This window comes from Gracilinanus agilis, chromosome 4 (assembly GCF_016433145.1).
Source record: "Gracilinanus agilis isolate LMUSP501 chromosome 4, AgileGrace, whole genome shotgun sequence".
NCBI classification, from domain to species: Eukaryota; Metazoa; Chordata; class Mammalia; order Didelphimorphia; family Didelphidae; genus Gracilinanus; species Gracilinanus agilis.
In genome coordinates this window covers 243144126-243168765 of record NC_058133.1, presented here as the reverse complement: position 1 = coordinate 243168765, position 24640 = coordinate 243144126, and the positions used below count along the sequence as shown (strand labels likewise).

The 24640-nt window shown below is 36.8% G+C and overlaps 1 protein-coding gene across 1 annotated transcript in view; it reads left to right on the top strand.

Moving 5' to 3' along the window:
* The first annotated feature begins 5063 nt into the window (after positions 1-5063).
* LOC123246262 (Golgi apparatus membrane protein TVP23 homolog B-like) overlaps positions 5064-24640 on the top strand; it is a 37039-nt gene continuing 17462 nt past the window's right edge. Inside the window, exons 1-2 of the mRNA XM_044675184.1 lie at positions 5064-5122; positions 13122-13266. Coding sequence (XP_044531119.1) covers positions 5064-5122; positions 13122-13266 — 204 coding nt within the window. The remainder of the gene's footprint in view (positions 5123-13121; positions 13267-24640) is intronic.

The window sequence follows — 24640 nt, the reverse complement described above, 5'->3', positions numbered from 1 at the left end:
CCCCACTCTTTCCTACCCCCATGTCATCTTAGATCATTTGATATTCCGTCCTCTCCCTATGAATTATTCTTCTGGTTGCTATAATAGTGAATATTATAATAGTGAATAGAGTTCACTACAGAGAATTTTAGCATTTCTCTACATAGTAATACAGATAATTAGATCTTATTTAAGCCCTTAAAGAGTCAAATTTAAAAAATTATGAGTTTTCTTACTTTCCCCTCTGTTTCTTATTTACCTTTTCATGTTTCTCTTGATTTTTGTGGTTGGATATCAAACTTTCCATTTAGTCCTGGTCTCTTTTGTGCAAAGTCTTGGAAATCTTCATTTTTGTTGAATGCCCATACTTTTCTCTGGAAGTATATAGTCAGTTTTTATGGGTAGTTGATCCGTGGCTGGAAACCCATCTCTCTTGCCTTTCTGAATATTGTGTTCCAAGCCTTGCGGTCTTTTAGCGTGGAGGCTGCCAGATCCTGTGTGATCCTGATTGGTGCTCCTTGATATTTGAATTGTCTCTTTCTGGCTTCTTGTAAGATTTTTTCTTTTACTTGAAAGCTCTTGAATTTAGCTATTATATTCCTGGGTGTTGACTTTTCTGAGTCCAGTGTAGAGGGTGATCTATGGATCCTTTCAATGTCTATATTGCCCTCTTGTTGTAGGACTTCAGGGCAATTTTGCTGAATAATTTCTTTAAGTATGGAGTCCAAGTTTCTATTAATTTCTGCTTTTTCTGGAAGACCAATGATTCTCAAATCTCTTCTAGACCGGTTTTCTTGGTCTGTCACTTTCTCATTGAGATATTTCATGTTTCCTTCTATTTTATCAGTCTTTTGACTTTGTTTTATTTGTTCTTGTTGTCTTGAGAGATCATTGGCTTCTAATTGTTCAATTCTAGCCTTTAGGGACTGGTTTTCCTTTTCAATCTGGTCATTTCAGTTCTTCAGTTGGTCTTGCCTCACTTTCCAATTGTGAAATTCTGCCTTTTAAACTGTTATTTTCTTGCCAGATCTCTTCCATCTTCCTCAACATCTCAGTTTTGATCTCTTCCATAGCTTGTGACCAGTTTTCATTGTTTTGGGAAGGTTTGGATACTTGTTTGTCTTCCTCTGTTGTCTGGATTTTCTCTGTATAAAAGTTGTGGAGTGTTCCAGAGTTTTTCTTGATAATCTCTTTCTTCAGGAGTTCTCAGTTTGCCATTGTTAGTCCCACCCCTTTTCAGCTTAGTCTACACGCTCAGGGTCTGCCTGCACTTTCTAAGCTCCCGAGAGCTCCGGACTCCTTGTCCTCGGGGTCAAGCCTCCTGGTCGTCCCCTGTCTGCCCCTCTGCCCGAGGCTCCTTCAGCCGTTTCAAGGGCTGATTCCACAGCCGCACTCCGGTCTGCACCGGGTCCCCACTCGAGGTCCAAGCCTGCGCTTGAGATCTTTGTCTGCATCTTGGGCACTGCCTTCACCGGCGCAGACGCTCGGTAAAATCCATGCGCTCGAGATCTTTGTCTGGGCCCAGGGCAATGTCTTCACCCGTGTAGATGCTCGGGAAAGTCCGTGCACTGGAGATCTTTGACCACGCCTAGGGCAATGTCCCCACCCGCGCAGACAGGCAGTAAAGTCCGCGCGCTCGAGTTCTTTGTCCTCTCCTAGGGCAATGCCTTCACTGGTGCAAAGGCTCGGGAAAGTCCATGTGCTCAGGATCTTTGTCAGCGCCTAGGGCAATGTCCCCACCCGCGCAGATGCTTGGGAAAGTCCGTGCACGTTCTTTAGCCACTTGGGGTCCTACGTCCTGCAGCTCTCAGGTACAAGCCCTGGAGCTGCCAGTGACTCACTGGTTGCCCCAATCCCGCTTTCACTCTTGTGCGTTGGCCTTGGCGTTGTGCGTGGTGTGCGGGGTGGTGGAGGGGCTTCTTCCTCTCCACGTTTTAGTGAGAGCTGTTTCACCCCTTCACAGCGTGGAAATGCCCCGGTTCCGCGTACCTTCAATGCTGCGCCCCGTTGTGGGGTTCCTTAGTTCGTCTGGATTCATTTTTATGTCCCATTGAGGAGTCCTGTATGCTTCGGTTAGGAGAGATCGAGCAGCTGCTCCTTACTCTGCCGCCATCTTAACCGGAAGGCTCTCTCATACTGTTTTATAAAGTAGTAATCATCAAAATCTACTACTGGCTAAGAAATGAAATGGTGGACTAATGAAATAGATCAGGTACACAATACACAGTAGCAAATAACCATAGTAATCTAGTTTTTAATAAACCTAAAGATCTCATCTTTTGGGACAAGAAATTGCTATTTGACAAAAAATAATGGGAAAACTGGAAAACAGTATGACAGGAACTGGATATAGACCACCATTTTACACCATATACTAAGTAAGATAAGGTTAAAATGGGCACATGATTTAGACAGGAAAGGGTGATACCATAGTCCAGGAGCATGGCATTTACCTGTCAGGGGATAAAAAAGACAAAACATTCTGAGATGTAAAATGGATAATTTTGTTTATGTCAAAAAGTTTTTGCACAAACAAAAACAACCAAGATTAGAAGGAAAACAGAAAACTAGAAAAATATTTTTATAAGAAGTATCTAATAAAGGCCTCTTTTCTCAGGTAGGTAGAGAACTGAGTTATATTTATAAGAATACAAGTCATTCCCCAATTGATAAATGGTCAAATGATGTGTACAGGCAATTTTCAGATGAAGAAATCAAAGGTATCCATAGTCACATGAAAAAATGCCCCAAATCACTTGATTAGAGAAATGCAAATTAAAACAACTCTGAGGTACCACACTTTACAACTATCAGATTGACCACTATGACAGAAAAAGAAAATGATACATGTTGGAGAGTATGTGGGAAAATTGGAAAACTAATGCACTGTTAGTGGAGTTGTAAACTGATCCAATTATTCTAGAGAGCAATTTGGAACTATGCCTTAAGAGTGTAAAACTTTGCATGCTTTTGACCCAGCAATGCCACTCTTAGGTCTGGATTCCAAAGAGATTTTTGAGAGAGAAAGAGAGAGACAGACAGACAGACAGACAGATAGACAGAGACACAGACACAGACACAGCCACAAAGACACAGAGAGAGAGAGAGAGACAGAGACAGAGACAGAGAAAAGGTCTTGTTTGTACTACAAAAACATTTGTAGCAGCTCTCTTTGTGGTGAATTTTGAGGAGATGCCCATCAGTTAGGAAATGGCTGAACAAGTTGTGGTATGTGGTTCTTTTTTTTTTTTTTGCAGATTTAAATATTTTAATTTTTTAGAAAAATTTTCCATGGTTACATGATTCATGTTTTTACTTTCCCCTTTGTGGTATGTGGTTCTAATGGAATACTATTGTGCTATAAGAAATGATGAAAGGAAGATTTCAGAAAACCCTAGAAAGACTAATATGAACTAATGCAAAGTGAAGTGAGCAAAACCAGAACATTGTAATAGCAATATTATATGATGATCTGTTATGAATGAGTTAGCTATACTCAGCAGTGCAGTGATCTGCTCTAGAAGACTCTAGAAGACTCAGAATGAAAAATACTATCTACCACCAAAGAAAGAACAGATGAAGTCTGATTGCAAATTTAAGCATTCCATTTTTCATTGTATTTTCTTCATGGGGTTTATTTTTTTGATATGTGTCTTCTACAACATAGAATATAAAAATATGTTTTGTACATGATAGTGCACACAGAAAGGGAAAAAAGTTGGAGAGAAAAGAAAGAGAAAAGTTGGACCTAAAATATTAGAAACTCATGTTAAACTTCTTTTTACGTATAATTGAGGAAAATAAAATATTGAACTAAAAAAAGTCAACCTGGATTTATAAACAAATTAGGAGATGATTTGATTGTATAAAAGAATAACAAGTTATATTGGATAAGAAAATATGAATGGATTTTGGTCACCACTAGCAGGATGTAGTGCCCATATCTATGAACCTGGAGATTCATGGAATGATTAGTCAAAGTTCAATATAGCATAAAGAGTACTGGACTAATCAAGAAGGCTTGGTTTCAATCCTAGCTCTTCTGATTAATTGGCTATGAGACCATGGGCAAATCATTTTACTCTTCTAGCCCTTGGGATCATACAATCATAAATATAGAGCTGGAAGAAACCCTAGAGGCCATCTGTTTTCTACATCTGTAAAATGAATCGGGGTAGATGAATTTCAAAGGTCTCTTCTAGCTCTACATGTTATACTTTTATAATTCTCTTTACTGAAAGCAAAGTATGTGCTCAATATGTTCCTTTTTTAATAAATTACCATATTGTTTTTTAAAAGTAAGTTCCAATATTGTATTTAAATATGATTTGGTTTACAAAATATTTTGGGGGAATACAGTATATTCTCTTCAGTAAGTAAGCATTTATTAAGTGCTTACTATGTTCTGGATATTGGGGATTCAAACACAAAGAATGAGATATTCTCCATTTTGAAGGAGATTATAATATTGTGTAATCTTGTATAAATAATACATATGCAATTGTAGAAATATATTACAGAATAAATATATATAAACTAAATACAAAGTAGGGAAGGAGGATGGGTTGGAGGAACAGTTGGAGGAATAAAGAAAAAGTTTATGTAGAATTTGTGCTAGAGCTTTGTCTCATGCATTAGGTATGAGACAAACACTGCAAAAGCATGTTGATGGGAAGTGGAATGCAGTGTTTGAGGAATAGAGAGAAAGCCAGTTTGGCTAGACAATAGTATGCAAAAAAGTAGGGAAATGTATAAGTATTGTCTAGGTTGTGAAGAGCTTTAAAAGCAGAAGTTTCTATTTTATCAGTGGTATTGGGGAACTATTGGAGTTTATTGAGGAGAGGACTTAAATGGCTAGATTGGCACTTAAAAAAAATCACTTTGGCCTTTGTGGAGGATGGCTTGGAGTAAATGAGATTTGAGGTAGGGAGACCAATTAGAAGACTATTACAACAAGCTGGGTGAGGTGTGATGAGGTGATGGCTGTGTGAATGGAAAGAAGAAATGGAGAGAAGTTTTGGAGGAAGAAATGGCAAGATGTGGTAAGAGTTTGGATAATGGAGGGAAGAGTTAAGGATAATACCATGGCTATGGACCTGGGAGATGGGAAAAATTATTCTGCCAAGTGTAGGAGTAAACACCTGTAATCCTTGCTATTGGAGAGATTGAAGGTGGTAATGGCTTGAGTTCAGGAGTTTTGAGCTTCATTAAGATTAAAGCTGATCAGATTGTTTACACTGAGTCTGGGAGCCAATAGGCTGCCTAAGAAGCTACTCCCTGGAAATAGAGCAGGCCAAAGTTTCTGAACTAGTTAACACTGGGGTCAAACCTTTGAGTTGCTGCTAAACAGCCAGCTGGGATTAAAATAGGGAGACTTAGTTTAACCAAAAAAAAAAAAAAAAAAAAAGAGAGAGAGAGAGAAAGAAGGAGAAGAAGAAAGTCATGGTGTTGTTGATAAAAGTAAGAAAGTTTGAAAGAAGGAAAGAGTTTGGGAGAAAAGATGAATTCTATGTATTTACTTCCCTTGTTTGTTAACTAGATATGCTGGCTTCTCTCTTTCTCATACCCAGCACTCCACTCTTGTCTCCATTCTTTTGGACTAGGTGTTCTCCAGGCCTGGAAATACAATCTGTTGTCACCTCAAAGAATCCTTCTCTTTGAAGATTCAGTATAAACACTACCTTCTATATAAAGCCTTTTCTGATTCCCCACAACTGCTGTTGCTTTACTTCCATAAATATTTTCCTTTCTACTGAAAGTATTATACATTAAAGGCAGGCAAGTAGCATAGTGGATAGAGCTCTGGACCTGACAGGAAGACCTGAGTTCAGATTTGACTTCTTATACTTCTTAGGTGTGTGACCCTGGGAAAAATCACTTAGCTGCTATGTATCTCAGTTTCTTCATCTGTAAAATGGAAATAATAGCACCTACTTTTCAAGTTGATGTGAAAATAAAATAATATTTGTAAAGTATTTAAAAATCTTAAAGCACTATATAAATTCTAGCTATTATTAGTAATAATTATATTTCGATTTTCCTATTAGAATGTCAGCTTCTTCTAAGTAGAGATTGTTTCATTTTTCATGTTTGTGTTCCCAGCACCTAACTTTAACCAGTAAGTGCTTATTGCCTGATTGATTTGGACATGATGAGTTAGAAATGTCTCTGAAACATTAGATGAAATGGCTAATATGCAGCAATTAGTGATTTCAAAATGAAAATCTGGGAAGAAAGAGACTGAGGCTAGATATTTAGATTCATGAGTTAATCTATATAGATATGTGTAAGGGGTGAAAAAGGGACTTTATGGGTTCAATATATTAAAAGGAATAATCTTAAGTAAAAATTGACTTTTATGTTGATTTATTTACAATTAGGAAGGTTGAAGGTAGGGATATTGAGAGAGATAAACTCTGGCCCGGACCAGGTAAGGATTTAAAGGCCCAGCAGTTGGGGCACAAAGGTTAATTAAACAAAGCTTCTAGCCACAAGGCCTCCTCCAATAAGAGAGACTTCCTTAAGGCTAGAGCCTCCAGAAACGCCAAGGGAAGAGAAAGAGAGTCAGCCTAACTTATGCACGTGACAATTCAAAGGGAAGCAGTCAGAGGTCTCACCAGAGTCTCCGCATTCCAACACTCCTCCATGATCCAGAAGAGGTCCTCACCAGATGCTGTCTTCCACCCAAGACTTTGCTGACTGACCTTCTCCTTTTAAAGGGGTCACTTATGCATCACTTCCTGTTCCTCCCTCCTAATTTGCACATCCAATCACAATAGACGATTCTCATAGTACTGCCTAGGGGGCAGTCAGTTGACTCTAGCATGCTTGGGTTATGGACCTCCCAGAATTAGAGGTGTTCTCATATTTGGTGATTAAATCTAAAGATGGGCAGTGTAGGTAGACTTAATCTAATTATCACATATGGTAACTAAATCCACAGTGATCATGAGAAAGAATGTAGAAAGAAAAAGTAGTTAATAGTGTCAAATGCAGAAGACATGTCAAGAAGTATAAAATACCATTAGATCTGGAAATTAAGACATTATTGGTAACTTTGGAGAGCATTTTCAGTTTAGTGACTAGATTAGAAGCCACATGGCAAAGGGTTGCAGAGGGAAACTAGAAACATTAAATACAATTAGCTTTTTACTAGAAATTTGGCTGAGAAAGGGAAGAGAAAGGATGAGGATGATAGCTTGAGGCCATATTAAAGTCAGATGAAAGTTTTTTAATGATTGGGCAAACTTGGGCAAAGAATGTAAGACTTTACAGGCTTTTACTCTTCTTCACTATTTAGCCAATTAGCCTGTTTTTGTTTATTTTCTTATTGGCAATATTTCAACTCTGCTTTTGCACTGGTTGTTCTGCATTTCCGAAATGCTCTTTTTCTTCACTTTTTGGAACGTCTAGCTCCTGTCAAGGCTCATCTCAGGGTGTCTCCTTCAAAGAGCATTTTCTGATTTTTAGTTGTTAGTGCCCTCATCATTGTATTATTAAAGGTATTTATCTGTGAATATGTTGCATTTCCCTAGTATTTCTTGTGGGCAGGAATTGTTTGTTTTTATATTTCAGCTTCCATTGCCTAGCATAGTTCCCAGCTAGACACATAAAAACTTAATAAATGGGGGCAGCTGGGTAGCTCAGTGGATTGAGTCAGGCCTAGAGACGGGAGGTCCTAGGTTCAAATCTGGCCTCAGACACTTCCCAGCTGTGTGACCCTGGGCAAGTCACTTGACCCCCATTGCCTACCCTTACCACTCTTCTGCCTAGGAGCCAATACGCAGAAGTTAAGGATTTAAAAAAAAACTTAATAAATGCTGGTTGGTTGATTAAAGTATGACTTGGGTCATAAAAATCATGGACTTGCGAATGTCAGTGCCTCAGAATGGTATATCCCGTTTAATCTTTCTAATGAAATAAAATAGTTCCTATAGACCTAGTCTAAAAGGATTTCTGAGGGTCCAGGAAATTGTTTGCTATGAGTTTATAGTCCTCAAATCTCAGGAATTTTTTCTTCTTAAACATTCATCCTTCATAGATTTTTGTGGGAATTTTTTTCTCCCTTCTCTTCTTTTTTCCTTTTAAAATTTATTTTCCTATGGTTACATAGATTAATTTTTTTCTCCCTCCCCTCTTCCTTCCTCCCTCCTGGAGCTGACCAGCAATTGCATTGGATTACATATACATATACATGTGTTATCACTTCATACCTATTTCCATAGTATTCATTTTTGCAATAGAGTAATCTTTTAAAACCAAAACCTCAAATCATAAACCCATATAAAGTGATAAATCATGTTTTCTTATGCATTTCTATTCCAACAGTTCTTTCTCTAGTGGATAGCATTCTTTCTCATGAGTCTCTAAGAATTGTCCTGGATCAACATTGCTATTAGTTGCAAATTCTATTATATTTTATCCTTCCCACAATGTTTCGTTTACTCTGTATAATGTTCTCCTGGTTCTGCTTATTTCACTCTTACATCAGTTTGTGTAGTCTCTCCAGTTTATATAGAAATCCATCAAGTCATCATTCCTTATAGCACAATAGTATTCCATTGCCATCATATACCACAATTTGTTCAGCCATTCTCCAATTGAGGGACAACCCTTCATTTTCCAAATTTTTGCCACCACAAAAAGCATAGCTTTAAATATTTTCGTAAAAATAAGTCCATCCTCATTTTAAAAAATCTCTTTGGGGTACCACCTTGTAGTGGTATTTGTAGGAAAATATAAGTAATGGGGTTACCAGGGATATTAAAAATCAACTATGGGGTTTGTGGGAACACTCTCTGGGATGTAAGAGAGACTATAACTGAACACTGAAGTCTTGTACAGCTACCCCACTCCCAACTGAAAAAATAACAGCCAACTATCACTCTGGTCAGCGGCCTTGAATTAACTGACAAGGTAACAAGGTGAAATTGGGTTTTAATTAGAAACAACTAAAAGGAGGGATAGGAATGACTACTCTAAAATCTTAACACCTAATAACAAAACCCAAAGGGACAGGGAAGGACTTATTCAACTACACTAATCTAAGCTATCTAACTAACAGGGACCAAGGAGCTATACTGGAGTCTTTTGGTTTCTGCCTCACACCTGGAACCTGCCAGGCTTGAGTGCAGCGAGGGTTTGTGGCTTTGGGATTTCTCACTGCAATCCACTGGTGATCTCTGGATGCCAGGAGCTAAAGATGTCTCAGGAACCAAGTAGAAAGGGGTTTGCTTGAAGCACTGTCCGCCAGAACTCAAACTACACCTCTTCTATTGGCTCTGTAGATCTTGTCCTTTACTTGATGCCACACCACACAGGATCCCAGGGGAAAACAGGATGCAAGGTGTCCTTTGCTCTGAGGTCTCCCAGGCTGGCAACAGTTTTTGCCTACCCCTAATGGAGTCCACACACAGAACAGAGATAGACTTCCTCTTCCTTCATTCCAACCTGGAATTCCCAGCTCCAGCTCCTTCCTGCTAGGTAGTTCCTAATCAATATATAATCAATACCTAATAACTAGCTAATCTAATCTTACTTGTAGTGGTATTATTGGATTAAAGGGCTTGCATTCTTTTAAAGCCCTTTGGGCATAATTCCAAATTGCCTTCCAGAATGGTTGGATCAATTCACAACTCCTCCAGTAATGCATTAGTGTCCCAATTTCGCTATATTCCTTCCAACATTTATTATTTTCCTTTACTGTCATATTGGCCAATCTGCTAGGTGTAAAGTGGTACCTCAGGGTTGTTTTGATTTGCATTTCTCTAATCAGGAGGGATTTAAAACATTTTTTCATATAATTATTGATAGTTTGTCAATTGGGAAATGACTTGGTTTCTTATAGATTTCACTTAGTTACTTAAATATTTGAGAAATTAGACCTTTATCAGAGAAATTTATTATAAAAGTTTTTCTCAAGTTTGTTGCTTCCCTTCTAATCTTGGCTGTATTGGTTTTGTTTGTACAAAAACGTTTCAATTTAATATAATTAAAATTACTCATTTTACATCTTATAATGTTCTCTATCTTGTTTGGTCTTAAATTCTTCCCTTCTCTATAGATCTGACAGGTTTACTAAATTTATTTATAATGTCACTCTTTATGTTTAAGTAATATACCCATTTTGAACTTATCTTGGTATAGGGTGTGAGATATTGATCCAAGCATTATTTTTGCCATACTTTTTTCCAATTTTCCCAGCAGTGTTTGTCAAATAGTGAGTTCTTATCCCAAAAGCTAGGATCTTTGGGTTTATCAAACACTAGGTTGCTGAGGTTGTTTACCCCTGATCTATTCCATTGATCCATCCTTCTGTCTCTTAGCCAGTACCAGATTGTTTTAATGATCGCCACTTTATAATATAGTCACCTTTTTTTATGAGTTCCCTTGATATTCTTGATCATTTATTCCAGAAGAATTTTGTTACTATTTTTTCTAGTTCTGTGAAATAGTTTTGATAGATTGATAGGTATGGCACTGAATAAGTAAATTACTTTAGCTTGGATTGTCATTTTTATTGTATTAGCTCATCCTACCCATGAGCAATTAATGTTTTTTCAGTTGTTTAGATTGTTTAGATCTAGTTTTATTTGTGTATAAAGTGTTTTGTAGTTGTGTTCATATAATTCCTGTGTTTGTCTTGGCAGATAGATTCCCAAATATTTTATGTCGTCTAGTGATTTTAAACGTTTTGTGCTAATTTTGATGAATATAAATAATTTGTACAAAAACATTTTACATGGCATATTTTCTGAGACATTCGAGTTCGGTCATATGCTAAGAGAGATAGCATGACCTATTTGATGAACATCCTTTAGAAGATGACTTAGGTGCAAGTTCTATCTTTGACAAATACTCTCTTTATGATAGTGAACAAGTCCATCTCTACGTGCCCTAGATCAGTGATGGCAGACCTATGGCACAAGTGCCAAAGATGGCACACAGAGTATTCTCCGTAGGCACACGGCTGTCCTCTCCATCACCCGCTCCCGTAACCCCCCCCCCCCCCCCGAGTTCATTACTAGAAAGGTAGATGGACTTGGACAGAGCTGTTCTCCTCCCCTTCTCCACTGTGCCTGATGACATTTTTTTCACATAACCCACCCCTCTGCTTAACAGCCCAATGGGAACTCAGAGTGGGTAAGGTGGGTGGCTCACAGGTGGCAGAGCTGGAGGGAATTAGAGCACTTGAGCCAATTCCCTCCCCATTTCTACACTTGCTGAGGACATTCCTCATTTCACCTACCCTTCCTCCCAGCAGCCTAGTGGGAATGTTTCCTCCTTCCCCTGTGTGGGGTAAGGGGAGAGGGGCATGACACATGGTCTGGGGGTGGGGCAGGTGCCTTACTCAGTCTGGGGGTGGGTTGGGGACAGGGCTTGGCACTCCATCTCTGAAAGGTTTGCCATCACTTCCCTACACCATTATTCTCTTAACTTTTTTGACCATGTACCCTTATCAATAAAAAATTTTGAGCAAATACTTAACCAACGTTTACCTTCATTTATAAATTAGATACATATTCTCTTGCATGAATAATTAGATACATTTTAAAACACAAAAATAGCAATTAAAATATAGAGATAAATATTTTATCCTTAAATACATATAGGAATGTACTGGAGTTTATTCCTGGTCAGATCTGCACTTGAGGAAAATCACTGTGGTGGCTGTTATCAGTGATGGGGTAGGGAGGGAAGAGTCTGGAGATTTAGTTAGAAGGCTATTGGCATACCACTACTAGGTCTGCATCCCAAAAAAATAAAAGGAAAGTGACCTTAATCTACAAAAATATTCATAGCTTCTCTTTCTGTAGTGGCAAAGAATTGGAAATTGAGGAAGATGCCCATCAATTGGGGAAGAGTTGAATAATTTTGGTATGTGATTGTGATGGAATATTATTGTGCTTTATAAGAAATGATAAGAACAATGGTTTCAGAAAAACCTGGGATAACACATTAACTGATGCAAAGTGAAGAGAGTAGAATCAGGAAAAAACATTGTACACAGTAATAGCAATATTGAAATAATGACCAATTTTGAAAGACTTTACTACTCTGATCAAAGCAGTGATCCAAGACAAAGCACTCATGATGAAAAATGCCATTGACCTCTGGTTAGAGATTGAATATAGTCTAAATGCAGATTGAAGCATAATTTTTTCACTTTATACATTTTTCTTGCTTTTTTTTTTCCCCCAACATGGCTAATATGAAAATGTTTTGCATTGTTTCACATGTATAATTAATATATTTTTTGCCATCTCACTAGGGCAAGGGAGAGAGGTAGAAAGGAGAGAATGCAGAACTCAAATTTTTTTTAAAGAATACTAAAAATAAATAATAAATGTGTTTATTTTTTTAAAAAGGAAAACATTTGGCATTATTCCTGGTTAGAAGCAATGAAGGACTAAACTAGAATATTGGCAACATGAGTTGGGAGTAAATGTGAATGATGTGGAGCAGCTGAGTGATATGTGGATGTGGAATGAAAAAAAAAAAGAGGAATCTAAGACTTGAGGATATGAGAACCTGAAAGGATAATGGAATCCTCAACAGAAATAGGGAAGTTTAGAAGGATGGATGAGTTTGAAGAGAAAGATAATGTAGTAATATCTGCAATCTATCCTCTTTGATTCACTCTATCTCACTCAAAGTGGAAAGATGAGAGGCACAGTACCTTTATTAGTCATTGCCCTCATGGACAGAGAAGTCCCTTACACTGGTAGTACCTGATACAGCCAGGAGAGATAATCTGGTGGATGGACTGGGACCATAATTTTCCCAGTTGCACCTGCTCATTTACTATGAGTAGTGATTGATTTAAATTGTATGTGTTCTGGGGGAGTAAAACCTAGCTCAGACTTGAAAAGATTGACAACTCGTACATCAGAGGTTGTGATTATGTTAGAGACAAGCTCCATGATCACTGACTATTTCAAATGAGGGTCAGAAGATGTGATTCACTCTTCCCATTCCAAACGTTGATCTCTTAGCACTTAGAGTCAGGTCCTCACTCCACTTTGGAGATTATTGCATGAATACTTTAATACTACTTCTACTTTAAATTTTAGAATCTTCTTTTTCCTTTCACTTTACAGGGAAATGTAATTATAGTTTTTGTATTATGCTTTTATTTACAGACACCCAGTGGCATCATTTTTTCATTTATTCTTTCGAATTGGCGCAATAATTGTCTATCTTCTCTGCGAATTGCTAAGCAGCAGCTTTATTGCCTGTATGGTGACAATTATCTTGTTATTATCGTGTGACTTTTGGACAGTGAAGGTATGCTTTATTTTAAAATATTAAGCATTTAATCAATAAATATTAAGTACCTGAGAGACACAATTTTAAGCATAAGAGGCCTAAGACAGATCTTCCTTTTGAGAAGCTTACAATCTCATATGGACAAGCTGAAGAGAGGAAAGAGTAGAAGGAAGTTAATTGGCATGACGAAATGCTGTAGACCATTTGGGAAACAATCTGAGAAAGTGAAAGTTTCAGAACTGATTTCATCTTGTGAAATGATGAATTTCTAGTAATAATGAGGTTCAGGAAAGCTTGGTGGGAAATGATGGGGTAAATTTTCTGGGTGCCCTCTATTTAAATAGATGGAGATGGAAGATCTGAGAGGAGTTCTCCCATGTCTACCCTCTATCCTTTCCAGTCAGATGGAAGGAGAGAAGGTCCTCAGGAACTGGAAGTGCTGAGGAAGTATGAATTTTATAGTTGATTTCATCTTGATAAAGCTTCTGATTATGTTATTTTAAAATATCAAGGCATATGCAAATTGCCAGTTTTAGTAAATATGTTGCCAAAACAGTGAGAGCTTTTTGTAGATATTTTTTGGCTGAGATTAATTTGCCACAACTGTTCCTACATGTTAAATTATACCAAAATTTGTAGAACATTATTCATATAGATATGATGCTTAGACTTTTCTGTGGAAATCTTATTGATGTTCAAAAATGATAGTTTTTTCTATCTAAAATATTAGTAATATTTTACTGATTAAAGTAAATTTTAAAAGTAAAATTTTCTGATAAAAAATAGATTTAATTTCTTGTTCCATAATTTTCTTTAAACCTTCTGGGTCTTCCAGATTGGAATTTAAGGATCTCATTGATTTATTTTGAAAGTGTTATCACTTTCTATCCTTATAAAATAATGACTTTCCTTGGAAGTATATACCTTATGTCCAATTTTTAGATAATTCCAGTTATTTCAAACACAGAAAAACCTCATATTTAGTGACACTAACTTAAGTTTGTTCCATATTGTGTTATAGTATGAGGTAAACTGAGGCACAGGTTCCAAGCACTATCAATTTATTAGCAAAGCATGAATTCACTTATAGGAACTTGGCCTCCTCAGCAAAGCTAAGACTCTGAATGAAGAGGATAGCTCTTTTATAGTATTAGAGCAGTGATGGGCAACCTTTTGAGCATGGTGTGTCAAAATTCACCAAAAAACTGAGCATAACTCGGGTGGTGTGTCTCTTCAAGGAAAAAAACCATAACTTCACAATATTTATAGTTTAAATAACAAAAATGTATAATTGTAATATATAACTGTATTTAATAAACCAAAATAGGTAAATTAATATAGGTAGAATTGTCATCTAGTGCACAGTGTCTACACTACACTACAGCAAATGTTTCATCCTTGGCATGAGACTCCACATGTCATCGAAAATGGCTACGTGTCTCAGTGCTGACACGTGTCATAAGTTTGCCATCACTGTGTTAGAGAGTACAGAAAATAGGAAGGTCAGCATCATAGACAGAAGAATATTGGATGAAAATTGGGTAAGAGTGCTTAGCAACAACCCCTCTCCTTCCTTCCTGTGACTAAGAAATGTTTGTTGTTTGAGTCTAGCCACAAGGACATCAGCAAGAACAGGATAGCAACCTAGACTTCTTTGGATAACAAACCATACATCCTTCAAGGATAACTTGGTGGTATAAATATGCTAGACCATACTCCTTGTGACTCACCTGTTTCCTTCAAGGGTAATAGATTTCCTTGGCCCGAGAATGAAATGGTGATTAACAGAACAGCTAGATTTCTAAACTTATGACAAGACAGCTGAATTTCTGAACTAAGTTCAGAGACAAAGAAGCATGACTTCGAAAGTTACAGGACAAAATCTTTAACTTGTAAATTGGATCAATTTTTAAAAGACAGAATCAATCTGATTTTTTTCCAGTTGCCTTTAGTGCTATTAGTAAGTGTATTTGGGAAATTGGCATAGAGTCTAGAAAGTAAGATACTTTGCTAGATACCGAAGGCTTAGGAATATAAGATGACCTATATCTTTCATTTTAGTTGAGTGCAGAAGACATGTACCCTTAAAAAGGTAACTATAACAAGGTGGTATATAAATGCCAAATGAGTGATTCAGACAGTAAGTTTATAATTCATAGATCTTACTCTGGAAAGGATGTCAGAGGCTATCTAATTCAATCCCCTCATTTGGATGTCCATTAATTGGGGAATGGCAAAGACTTGATGGTGATGGAATCTATAAATGATGTGCTATAAGAAGTGATAAGCAAGATGATTTCAGAAAAAGCTGGAAAAAATCTACAGGAACTGATCCAGAGCTAAATAAGCAGAACTGGAGAACATTGTACACAGTGACAGCAATATTATACAATGATTATCTGTGAAAAGTTGACTACTCCCAATAATGCAGTGATCTGGGACAATCCTGAAAGACTTATGATGGGAAATGGTATCCACCTCCAGAGAAAGAAAAGTCGTCTTTCACATCAGTGTATTTATGGTTTTATTTGAGGTTTTGGTTATATATGAGTTTGCTCTTACAACAGTGACCAATATGGAATTGCATTTTGCATAATAATAAAAAGAAAAAAATTTTTTTAAAAAGAAAGTTTTGGGGGAAAATCCTCTTATTTTATAGGTGAAGAAACTGAAGCCTAGTGATGTCAAATGACTTCCCAAGGTCACACAGGCACAGGAAGTAAGAATTAGAAGTAAAATTTGAACCCAAGTTTGACTCCAGAACCAGTTCTCTTTTCACTGCCTCCATTGGAGGAAAGTTTAAGGAGGATGTGGGATTTGAGTGGGGCATAAAGGATAAACAGAATTTAAATATGTGGAAATGGAAGAAAGAGCAGGCACCTTTTTCTTTGAGCCTAGAGAAAAGTATGGAAGGATTAATATAAATACACATATTATAAAATAAAGAGAACAAATGAATGGACTTATTCTAGGTGACTGACTTTCACAGAAAATTAGGAAATGAAATCCTCTCCTGAGAGCTGAAAATAGATTATGGGCAGGAGCCAAGTGAAGAAGCATTACAGTAAGCATTGTGGAGAGTTTAGTAAGAAATCAACAAAATCTAAATAAAAAAATAGAAGAGGGAGTGTTCAAATTTAAACATGCATAAATTTGTAGTGGGTTATATCAGCACAATTCTTTAACTTTCTCCAATGTAACATAGCTGTTATTATTTTATTATTACTCAGATACAGCTAGAGTGAGATGAAATTTCTAAACTGGTGACAGGATCCACTACAAAATTATGCTAGTTAATCTCAACTGGGTCCTCATCAGATCAGGACAATCTTATTACTCCCTAATTAATGCCCTATACCATTCACAACATTGGCTCTTCTAAAATATTTCTTCTCAGGCTTCCTATAGCACTCCATTTCTTTGCCAAGGTCCTTGACTGAAAATATTTTCCAAAGGCTTCTTTTCTCTTCTTCATCTCAAATCTCTCAGACATTCCCATGAGTTCTTCTGCTCCCGCATCTGATGATGAGGTGGCTCTCCTTGATTGCTAAAGCCAATCTCTTGATCCTATCCTCTCCTGTTTTTTTCTAGGAGATTGCCTTTACCATCATCCTCTCTCTTTGATCTTTAATTTCTTCCCATCTATAATGGTACCTTGACACATGAGTTTAATTTGTTCCATGGCCAACCTTATAACTAGGTTTGTTCATGTGTCAAATCGAATTTCCCCATTTAAATGAATGGAAATGCAGTTAATCTGTTCTGGCCCCAAAAGACCACATGAATTTTTTGTCTTATATGCTTTTAAGTATGAAAATATACTTTATAAATAACAAATAAATATATTTATGGGTAATAAGAAAGAATGAACTTGCTAATGAAATGTTATTTAAAGTTTTCACTTCATGCGCTATTGCTTAACATAACTTACTCTCTACACATGTAAAACTACTACATTTAAATGCAGAATTGAACATACACATTACTTATGATATGTAACTTTATTACTAAATTTAATTACTAGATTTTACATTACTTAATATCATTTTCTTAATTGAATTTTGGCTGTTTTGCCACACTTTCCTTGATTTCACCTAGAGGCCATTTCAACAAAAACCTTTCCATGGAAGTTTGTTTCTTCTTCCCTTTCAGAACATTTTGATAATGTGTGAAACAAGTGTCGTTACATAGCTCCAATGCCTGACCTGTTGCAACTTTTTCTGGGTGTGTCTTTTCAATAAACTTTAATTTTTTCCAAAATCCTCAACATTTCCTTAATCTTACTTGTGCTGATTACCTCATCCATCTTGGACTCCTCCCCACTAATTTCCTATACAACCTTTGTATGCTGCTATAGCTATAACTCCCTCCTTCAATTCCTCCGTCATCAGGACCCGTGGTTAAAAGTTAAGAAATTTGCCCAAAAAACTGATAATAAAGACAAAAGTAAAGAAGAATACAGATGCTCGCAGGGCCAGATAAATGTTGAAGTAAACAAGACAGCCTCGTGTAACTTGTGAAACCAAATATTGGCAGGCTATCTAGTTGAGAGTGGTGGAAGGTCATGATTCAAATATCCCTTCACAACTTAAAGCAAAAAATCCCAATTCTGACTGCTCATATCTCAAATTGCTCAGGACTTAAGGTGATCATATATCAAAGCACCACTGTACTGCTTTTCTCCTTGGTATCTATAAGTATTGAAATAAAAAATAAATATGTTGGTAAGGTTAATATGCTCAAGTCTACTATCTGTAAAAACCCACATTAGAGTCTATCATTCCTGCCAGTTATCATATACCTCTCTTTCAGCTAAATGCCCTGAAAAAGACTCTACACTTTGTACCTTCACTTCCTTCCTTTCAGTTCTAAAATGTCTGTAGCATAGTTTGTGAATTCATCATTCAGTTGAAACTGTTCCCATCAAAGTTACTGGTGATCTTTTAACTGCCAAATCTGATTGCCTTTTCTCACAGTCCTCATTCTTCCCGACCTCTTTACACTATGCTAGGTTTTTGTGACATTGTTCTCCCCTGGTTCTCTTGTTTATATGACTATTTCTTAATTCTTTTTGCTGGATCTTTGCCTATGTCAGTACTATTAACCGTGGGTGGTTACCATTACCATTCTAGGCCCACATTTCTTTTCTCCATACTTTCACTTGGTGACATCATCATCTCTGATGTTATTGCCTCTCTGCAGGCTATTTCCAAATGTTTGTCTGGCCCTAATATCTCTCCTTAGCTTTAATACTAAGTCATCAACTATTGGATATTTTGAAAAAGAAGCCAGTTTGTTGTCGTTCAGTCATTTCAGTTGTACCTGACTCTTGGTGACTTCATTTGGGGTTTTGTTGGCAAAGATAACTGGGACAATTTGCCATTTCCTTCTCTAGTTTATTTTACAGATGAGGAACTGAGGCACACAGTGTTAAGTAATTTGCCCAGGCTCACAGTGCCAGTAAGTATCTGAGACCAGCTTTGAACTTATGAAGCTGTCCTGACTTCACCCTGCACTTTATCTTGCCACCTAGCTACCCTAGATATCCAATAATTATCATGTCTAAAACTGAACTCAGTGGCTTTCCCCTCTTCTTTCCCTTTTAATCTTAGCTACATTCAATTTCCAACTTTTTTTTACTTAATAAAAATCTACCTCCTTGCTTTTACCTTCCTATATTTCCCTTTCCCCATATTTCTTCTCCTTTTCACCTTCCTTCCCATATTTCTTCTCCTTTTCACCTTCCTTCATTTACCACATTTCTCTTCCTCTATTGAAAGAAAAAAAAAGTAAAATCAAATCTGTGTAACAAATCTGTAAAATCAAGCAATACAAATTCCTGCATTAATCATGTTAAAAAAAATACTTAATCTACCTCTCTGTTATTTCCCTTCCTCTCCTTTCCTCTTTAGCTCCTATACCCCTGTTGAGTGAAATGTATAATCACTTTGACTATTCTTATGGAAGTAAGGGGATGGCTAGGTTGCTCAGTGAATAAAGCACTGGGCTTGGAATCAGGAAGACTCATCTTCATGGGTTTATTCATATCTGGCCTCAAGACACTTATTGTCTGTGAGACCCTGGGGAAATCACTTAAACTCGTTTGCCTTAGTTTCTTCATTTATAAAATGAGCTGGAAAAGGCAAACTACTCCTGTATCTTTGCCAAAAAAATCCTAAAGATTGCTTGATCATATTTACTTTTTTATGTGTTTCTTGCCTCCTATTTTTAAATTTTTATTTTAAAGTTTTTTTAATATAAAGTATTTTAAAGTTTATATTCAACTTTTCATCAGGAATGCTTAGTTTTTCTGTTTTGTTAGATAACTATTTTTTCCCTCTGTAGGATTATATTCAATTTTTTTTTTTGGTAAATTTTTCTTGTTTGTAAGCCTGTATCTTTTGCCTTCTGAAATAATGCTCCAAACTCTGATCTTAAAATAGTGATTCTGATTGTGGCTCTTTGTTACTTTCTCTCTGACTGCTTGCAGTATTTTTTTTTCGTTTGACCTGGAAGCTTGGGATTTTGTTTATAGTGTTCCTGGGAGTTTTCATTATGAAAAGTTTTGGTTTTTTCCCCCAGTAAGTGATTTTTCATGTTGTCTTCCAGTTCTAAGAGATAAGGGCAGTTTCTTCTTATGAATTCTTGAAATATGATGTCTTGGCTTCCTTTTTAGTCATATCTTTCAGGTACTCCAATGGTTTTAAAACTTTTCTACTTATTTCCAGGTCAGTCAGTTGTTTTTGTTATGTGATACCCAAGACTGCTATTTTTTCAGTCTTTTTACTTCATTTTAATATCATTGATTATCTGATGGAGTCATTAACATCTAGTTCATTCTAATTTTCAGTAAGTGTCATGGATGAATACGGTTTTGTACCATTTGCGGTAAGCTGTTAGTTCTTTTGTTCATAATTCATTTCTTTTTCCCCTCTAGTGCTCTCATTACTTCTCCAGTTTTTTGTTTTGTTTTGTTTTGTTTTTTAGCTTTTCTGAACTCTTGTTTCCTTTCTTCTAAGGATTTTTATTGAACTTTTTTGAAAATTGAAATTTTTATTGAATTTTTTATTGAAAACATACTATGTTTTCTTTAAGGCTTTGCTTCTATATGTTTTATAATTCTTCTTTTGGATTTATCTTGAGTGCCCTGTCACTGTAATAGTTCTTAATGTTGAAATTCTTTTTTTGTTTGTTTCCTTATTCCTCTGATCTCACTTCCTGTAGGACTAGTCTCTGAACTTCTGGAGGGAATGACTGGGCTGTCCATAGTCCTGTTTTGCCTTCTCTTGGGATTTCTTACTTCTTTCGTTTATGTTATGTTATTTTTGGAACTGAAGGACATTTAAGGCTGATGCCTCTAAAACTTTCATTGCACTCAGAGCAATTCAGATAGACTGTTTGAGATTTGCACTCCCAATCTGAGCTCTGTAAATTACTGCCTGGGGTTTCAGTCTGAGCAATGCAGCTATGGACAAGCCGCCTCTGATTGAAGCTCTGGTGGACTGCTATTAGAAGCAGACATAGTCAGCCATTTGGAAAGCTCTGTAGGTCCTCTCAGTCAATAGTCAGTAAGCATTTATTAAGTACCGATTATGTAGTAGGTGCTATGCTAAGTAATGGAGATAGTAAAAAGAGACAAAAGATAGTACCTGCCCTTAAGTAGCTCCCCATCTAACAAGCAAACAAATATGTACGAACTATGCAGGATAAATGGGGAATGATTAAAGATGGAAAACTCTAGAATTAAAAGGGCTTGGGAAAGAATCCCAGTAGAAGGTAAGATTTTAGTTGGGACTTGAAAGAAGCCAGGGAGGCCAGGAAGAGGTGAGGAAGAAAAGTGTTCCAGGCATGTGAGACAACAGAGAAAATGCTCAGAGCCTAAAGGGAGGATCTTCATGAAACAGCAAGGAAGATGATGTCACTGGACCAAAAAATAAATGGCAGTATAAAAGGTGTAAGAATATTGAAAAGATGTGAGTATTGGAGGGAGCGGGTGAGATAGGTTATGAAAAAGGTCATGAAAGCTAAGAAGGATTTTATATGTGATTCTAGAGATGAGAGCCATTAAAGTATATTGAATCAAGAGGTAGCAACATGATCAGACTTGAGCTTTTAGGAAGATTACTTTGACAGCTCAACAGATTATGGATTAGAATAGAGGGAGAGACTTATGGCAAACAGACCTACTAGTGGATAATAGGCCAGACTTGAAGTAATGGGAGCATGCACTAGAATGGTGACAGTATCAGAGGAAAGAAGGGCATTTTTAAAGAAATATTGCAAAGGTGAAATTGTCTAATCTTAGCAACAGCTTGGATATGGGATGTAAGAGTGAGGGATTGGCTGGGAGGGTGGTTGATGGTGGTGCCATCAACCAGTAATAAGGAAGTTTGGAATGAATGGGTTTAGGGGGAAAGACAAAGAGTTCAGTTTTACACGTGTTGAGTTTAAGATATCTACTGATATTCATTTTGGGATGTCTGAAAGGCAATTGGAGATACAAGATTAGAGAGGTCAGTAGGTAGGGCAGAAATTAAATTCATGAGAGCTAATGAGACACCAAGTAATGTGGTATAGAGGGAAAAGAAGTTCTAGGCCAGAGCTTTGTAGGATTTCCACAGTTACTAAGTGTGATCTGGATGAAGGTCCAGCAAAGGAGATGGAAAGGAAAGATAGATAGTAGAGGTCCGAGAGAGAGAGAGAGAGGTGTTCCAAAGCCTGCAGAGGTCATGAAGAGTGAGCATTGAGAAAAGACCATTTGATTTGCAATTAGGAGATCATTGCTAATTTTGGAGAGAAGAGTTTCAGTGGAATGAGGAAGTCAGAACCCAAGTAAGGGGAGTGAGAGAAGAAAAAGTAGAAATACCTATTGTATATAAGTCTTTGTAAGGAGTTGGGCCACAAAGAGCAGAAGAGATGTAGGATGATAGTTGGTATAGAAGGATCAAGCATTTTTTTTCAGGTTAAGGATGACTTAGGCGTGCTTGTTCATAGTAGGAAATGAACCTTGCCTGTCATACGTAGGTAGAAATTTTCTCAGTTTTCACTGGTCTATGAAATAAATAGCTTTGGGAAGTGAGTAATAGAGTTATCCAGTTAGCACCTAGCCCTACTTCCTGCATAAGGTAAGGGAGCCTCGGGCATGTCCTCATTCAATCTACATCTCTTCTAAACAACTTATTAAAACTTGTAGAGCTGGTTGTTACTTCTTAATAACTTGACAGTATCTCTCAACAATTCCACAACTAAACCCCACCTCCCCTTTCACCAAAATCAATTATTTATGTCATTTTTCTCCACTCTATCAATTTGCCTTTCTCTTTAATTATTTCACATATTTTTCTTGCCTTTGCTTACCAGCTATTTTCTTTCTACTGCCTAATATTCCTTATTCTTTAATCCTTTTAAATCTTACTTGAACCTGCTTCTCTTTCATCCTTCTCTTACATATAACCCCAACATGAGATCAGAAACAATATCTGGGCCTGGAGATTATTCCACTTGAATAATTCCTCAGTTTTAATTCTGAGGTACCACCTCACACCTAGCAGATTGGCCAATAAAGGAAAATAATAACTGTTGGAGGGAAAATAATAAATGTGGCAAAATTGGGACACTAAAACACTGCTGGTGGAATTGTGAATTGATCCAACCATTCTGGAGGGCAATTTGGAACTATACCCAAAGGGCTTTGATCCAGTAATACTACTGCTGGGTTTGTATCCCAGAGATAATAGGGAAAAATACATGCACAAAAATATTTATAGCTGCGCTCTTTGTGGTGACAAAAAACTGGAAAATGGAGGGGTGTCTCTCTATTGGGGAATGGCTGAACATTGTACACAGAGACTGATACATTGTGGCACAATTGAATGTAACAGACTTTTCTACTAACAGCAACACAATGACCCAGGACAATCCAGAGGAATTTATGAGAAAGAATGCTGTCCACATCCAGAGAAAGAACTATGAGAACAGAAATACAGAAGAAAAACATATGATTGATCACATAGTTTGAAGGGAATATGATTGGGGTTTGGATGTTAAAAGATCACTCTACTGAAAATATGAATAACATGGAAATGGATTTTGAACAATGATACACATATAACCTAGTAGAATTGCTTGTCAGCTCTGGGAGGGGGGAGGCAAAGGGCAGGGGCAGGAATAAAATCATGTAACCATGGAAAAATATTCTAAATTTAAGAAAAAGAAAAAATATTCCTCAGTTTCTTCAAATTTCTTTTCCCCAAATTCAGCCTTTTGCCTTCACTAGTTCCAGCACCTTCAAATCACCAACATAATTTCCTTCTTGAGCTTATATCTGCCCTTTTGTGTTTTGACTTACAACTTTGACCCAAGGTCTTCCTATTCCAAATATAGCATATTTTTTACTATTGCTACCACTTCTGCAGTCAGCTCATCTTCTCTTATTTCCAATTTTTTACCTTTTTTCCTTTATGCCTACAAAATTGCTTAGTTCTTTGTCATCCATAAAAAACATTCATTTGACCCTGATATTCCCAGAAATTTTAATTCTCATCTCTTTCACTCGTAATTTTACCTTATTGCCCACTCATTTCTAAGGCCCTTTCATTCTGGTTTCTAGGCCATCGCATAGTTTTGAAATTCAAATTTATATTCTTAATTCCTGAAACTTTCTTTGGCATTTGACATTGTTTAGGCAGCTAGGTGGTTCAGTGGATAGAATGCTGGGGCTGGAGTCAGGAAATCTTTCCATGTTCAAATCTAGCCTCAGACTCTTAAAAGTTATGTGACTCTGGGCAAGCCACTTAAATCCTCTTTGTTTCAATTTCCTTATATTCTAAATGAGTCGGAGAAAGAAATGGCAAGAAAACCCCAAATGTGGTCATGACATAACTGAAATGATTGAACAACAACAACAAATAAATAAATAAATAATACTTCCTCCCTTGACTTGTGTGATACTATTCTTTCTCTGGATTCTCCTTCTTGTCTGTCCTTCCTGTCTTAGTCTTCTTTAATAGGACATCATCTATTAAAGCAAACCATTAATCCTTGCTGGGCTTCAGTTTTGACATTTTTTAAATGAGTATTGGGCTGGATGATCATTAAGGAAGGTACCTTTCAACTACTATGTTCTCTAGTCCCCCTAAATTGTTGCCAAGGATCTGGCCTAGTCCATCTTTTCTTACCAATATACACTATTATTGATGATCTTGGCTATACTTGCAGGAATAATTATCTTGTTCCTCAGGTTCAAAGTCATCTTTTACTCTGCTCTCTTTCTTAATGCTATAACTAATCATTTGTCAAGTCTTCTTTATTTCTTCCATCCTCTTATTTTGAGTCTCTACTTACTGATTTATTGTAGTAGCCTCCTCGTTTGCTAACTGGTCCTTCAGATATA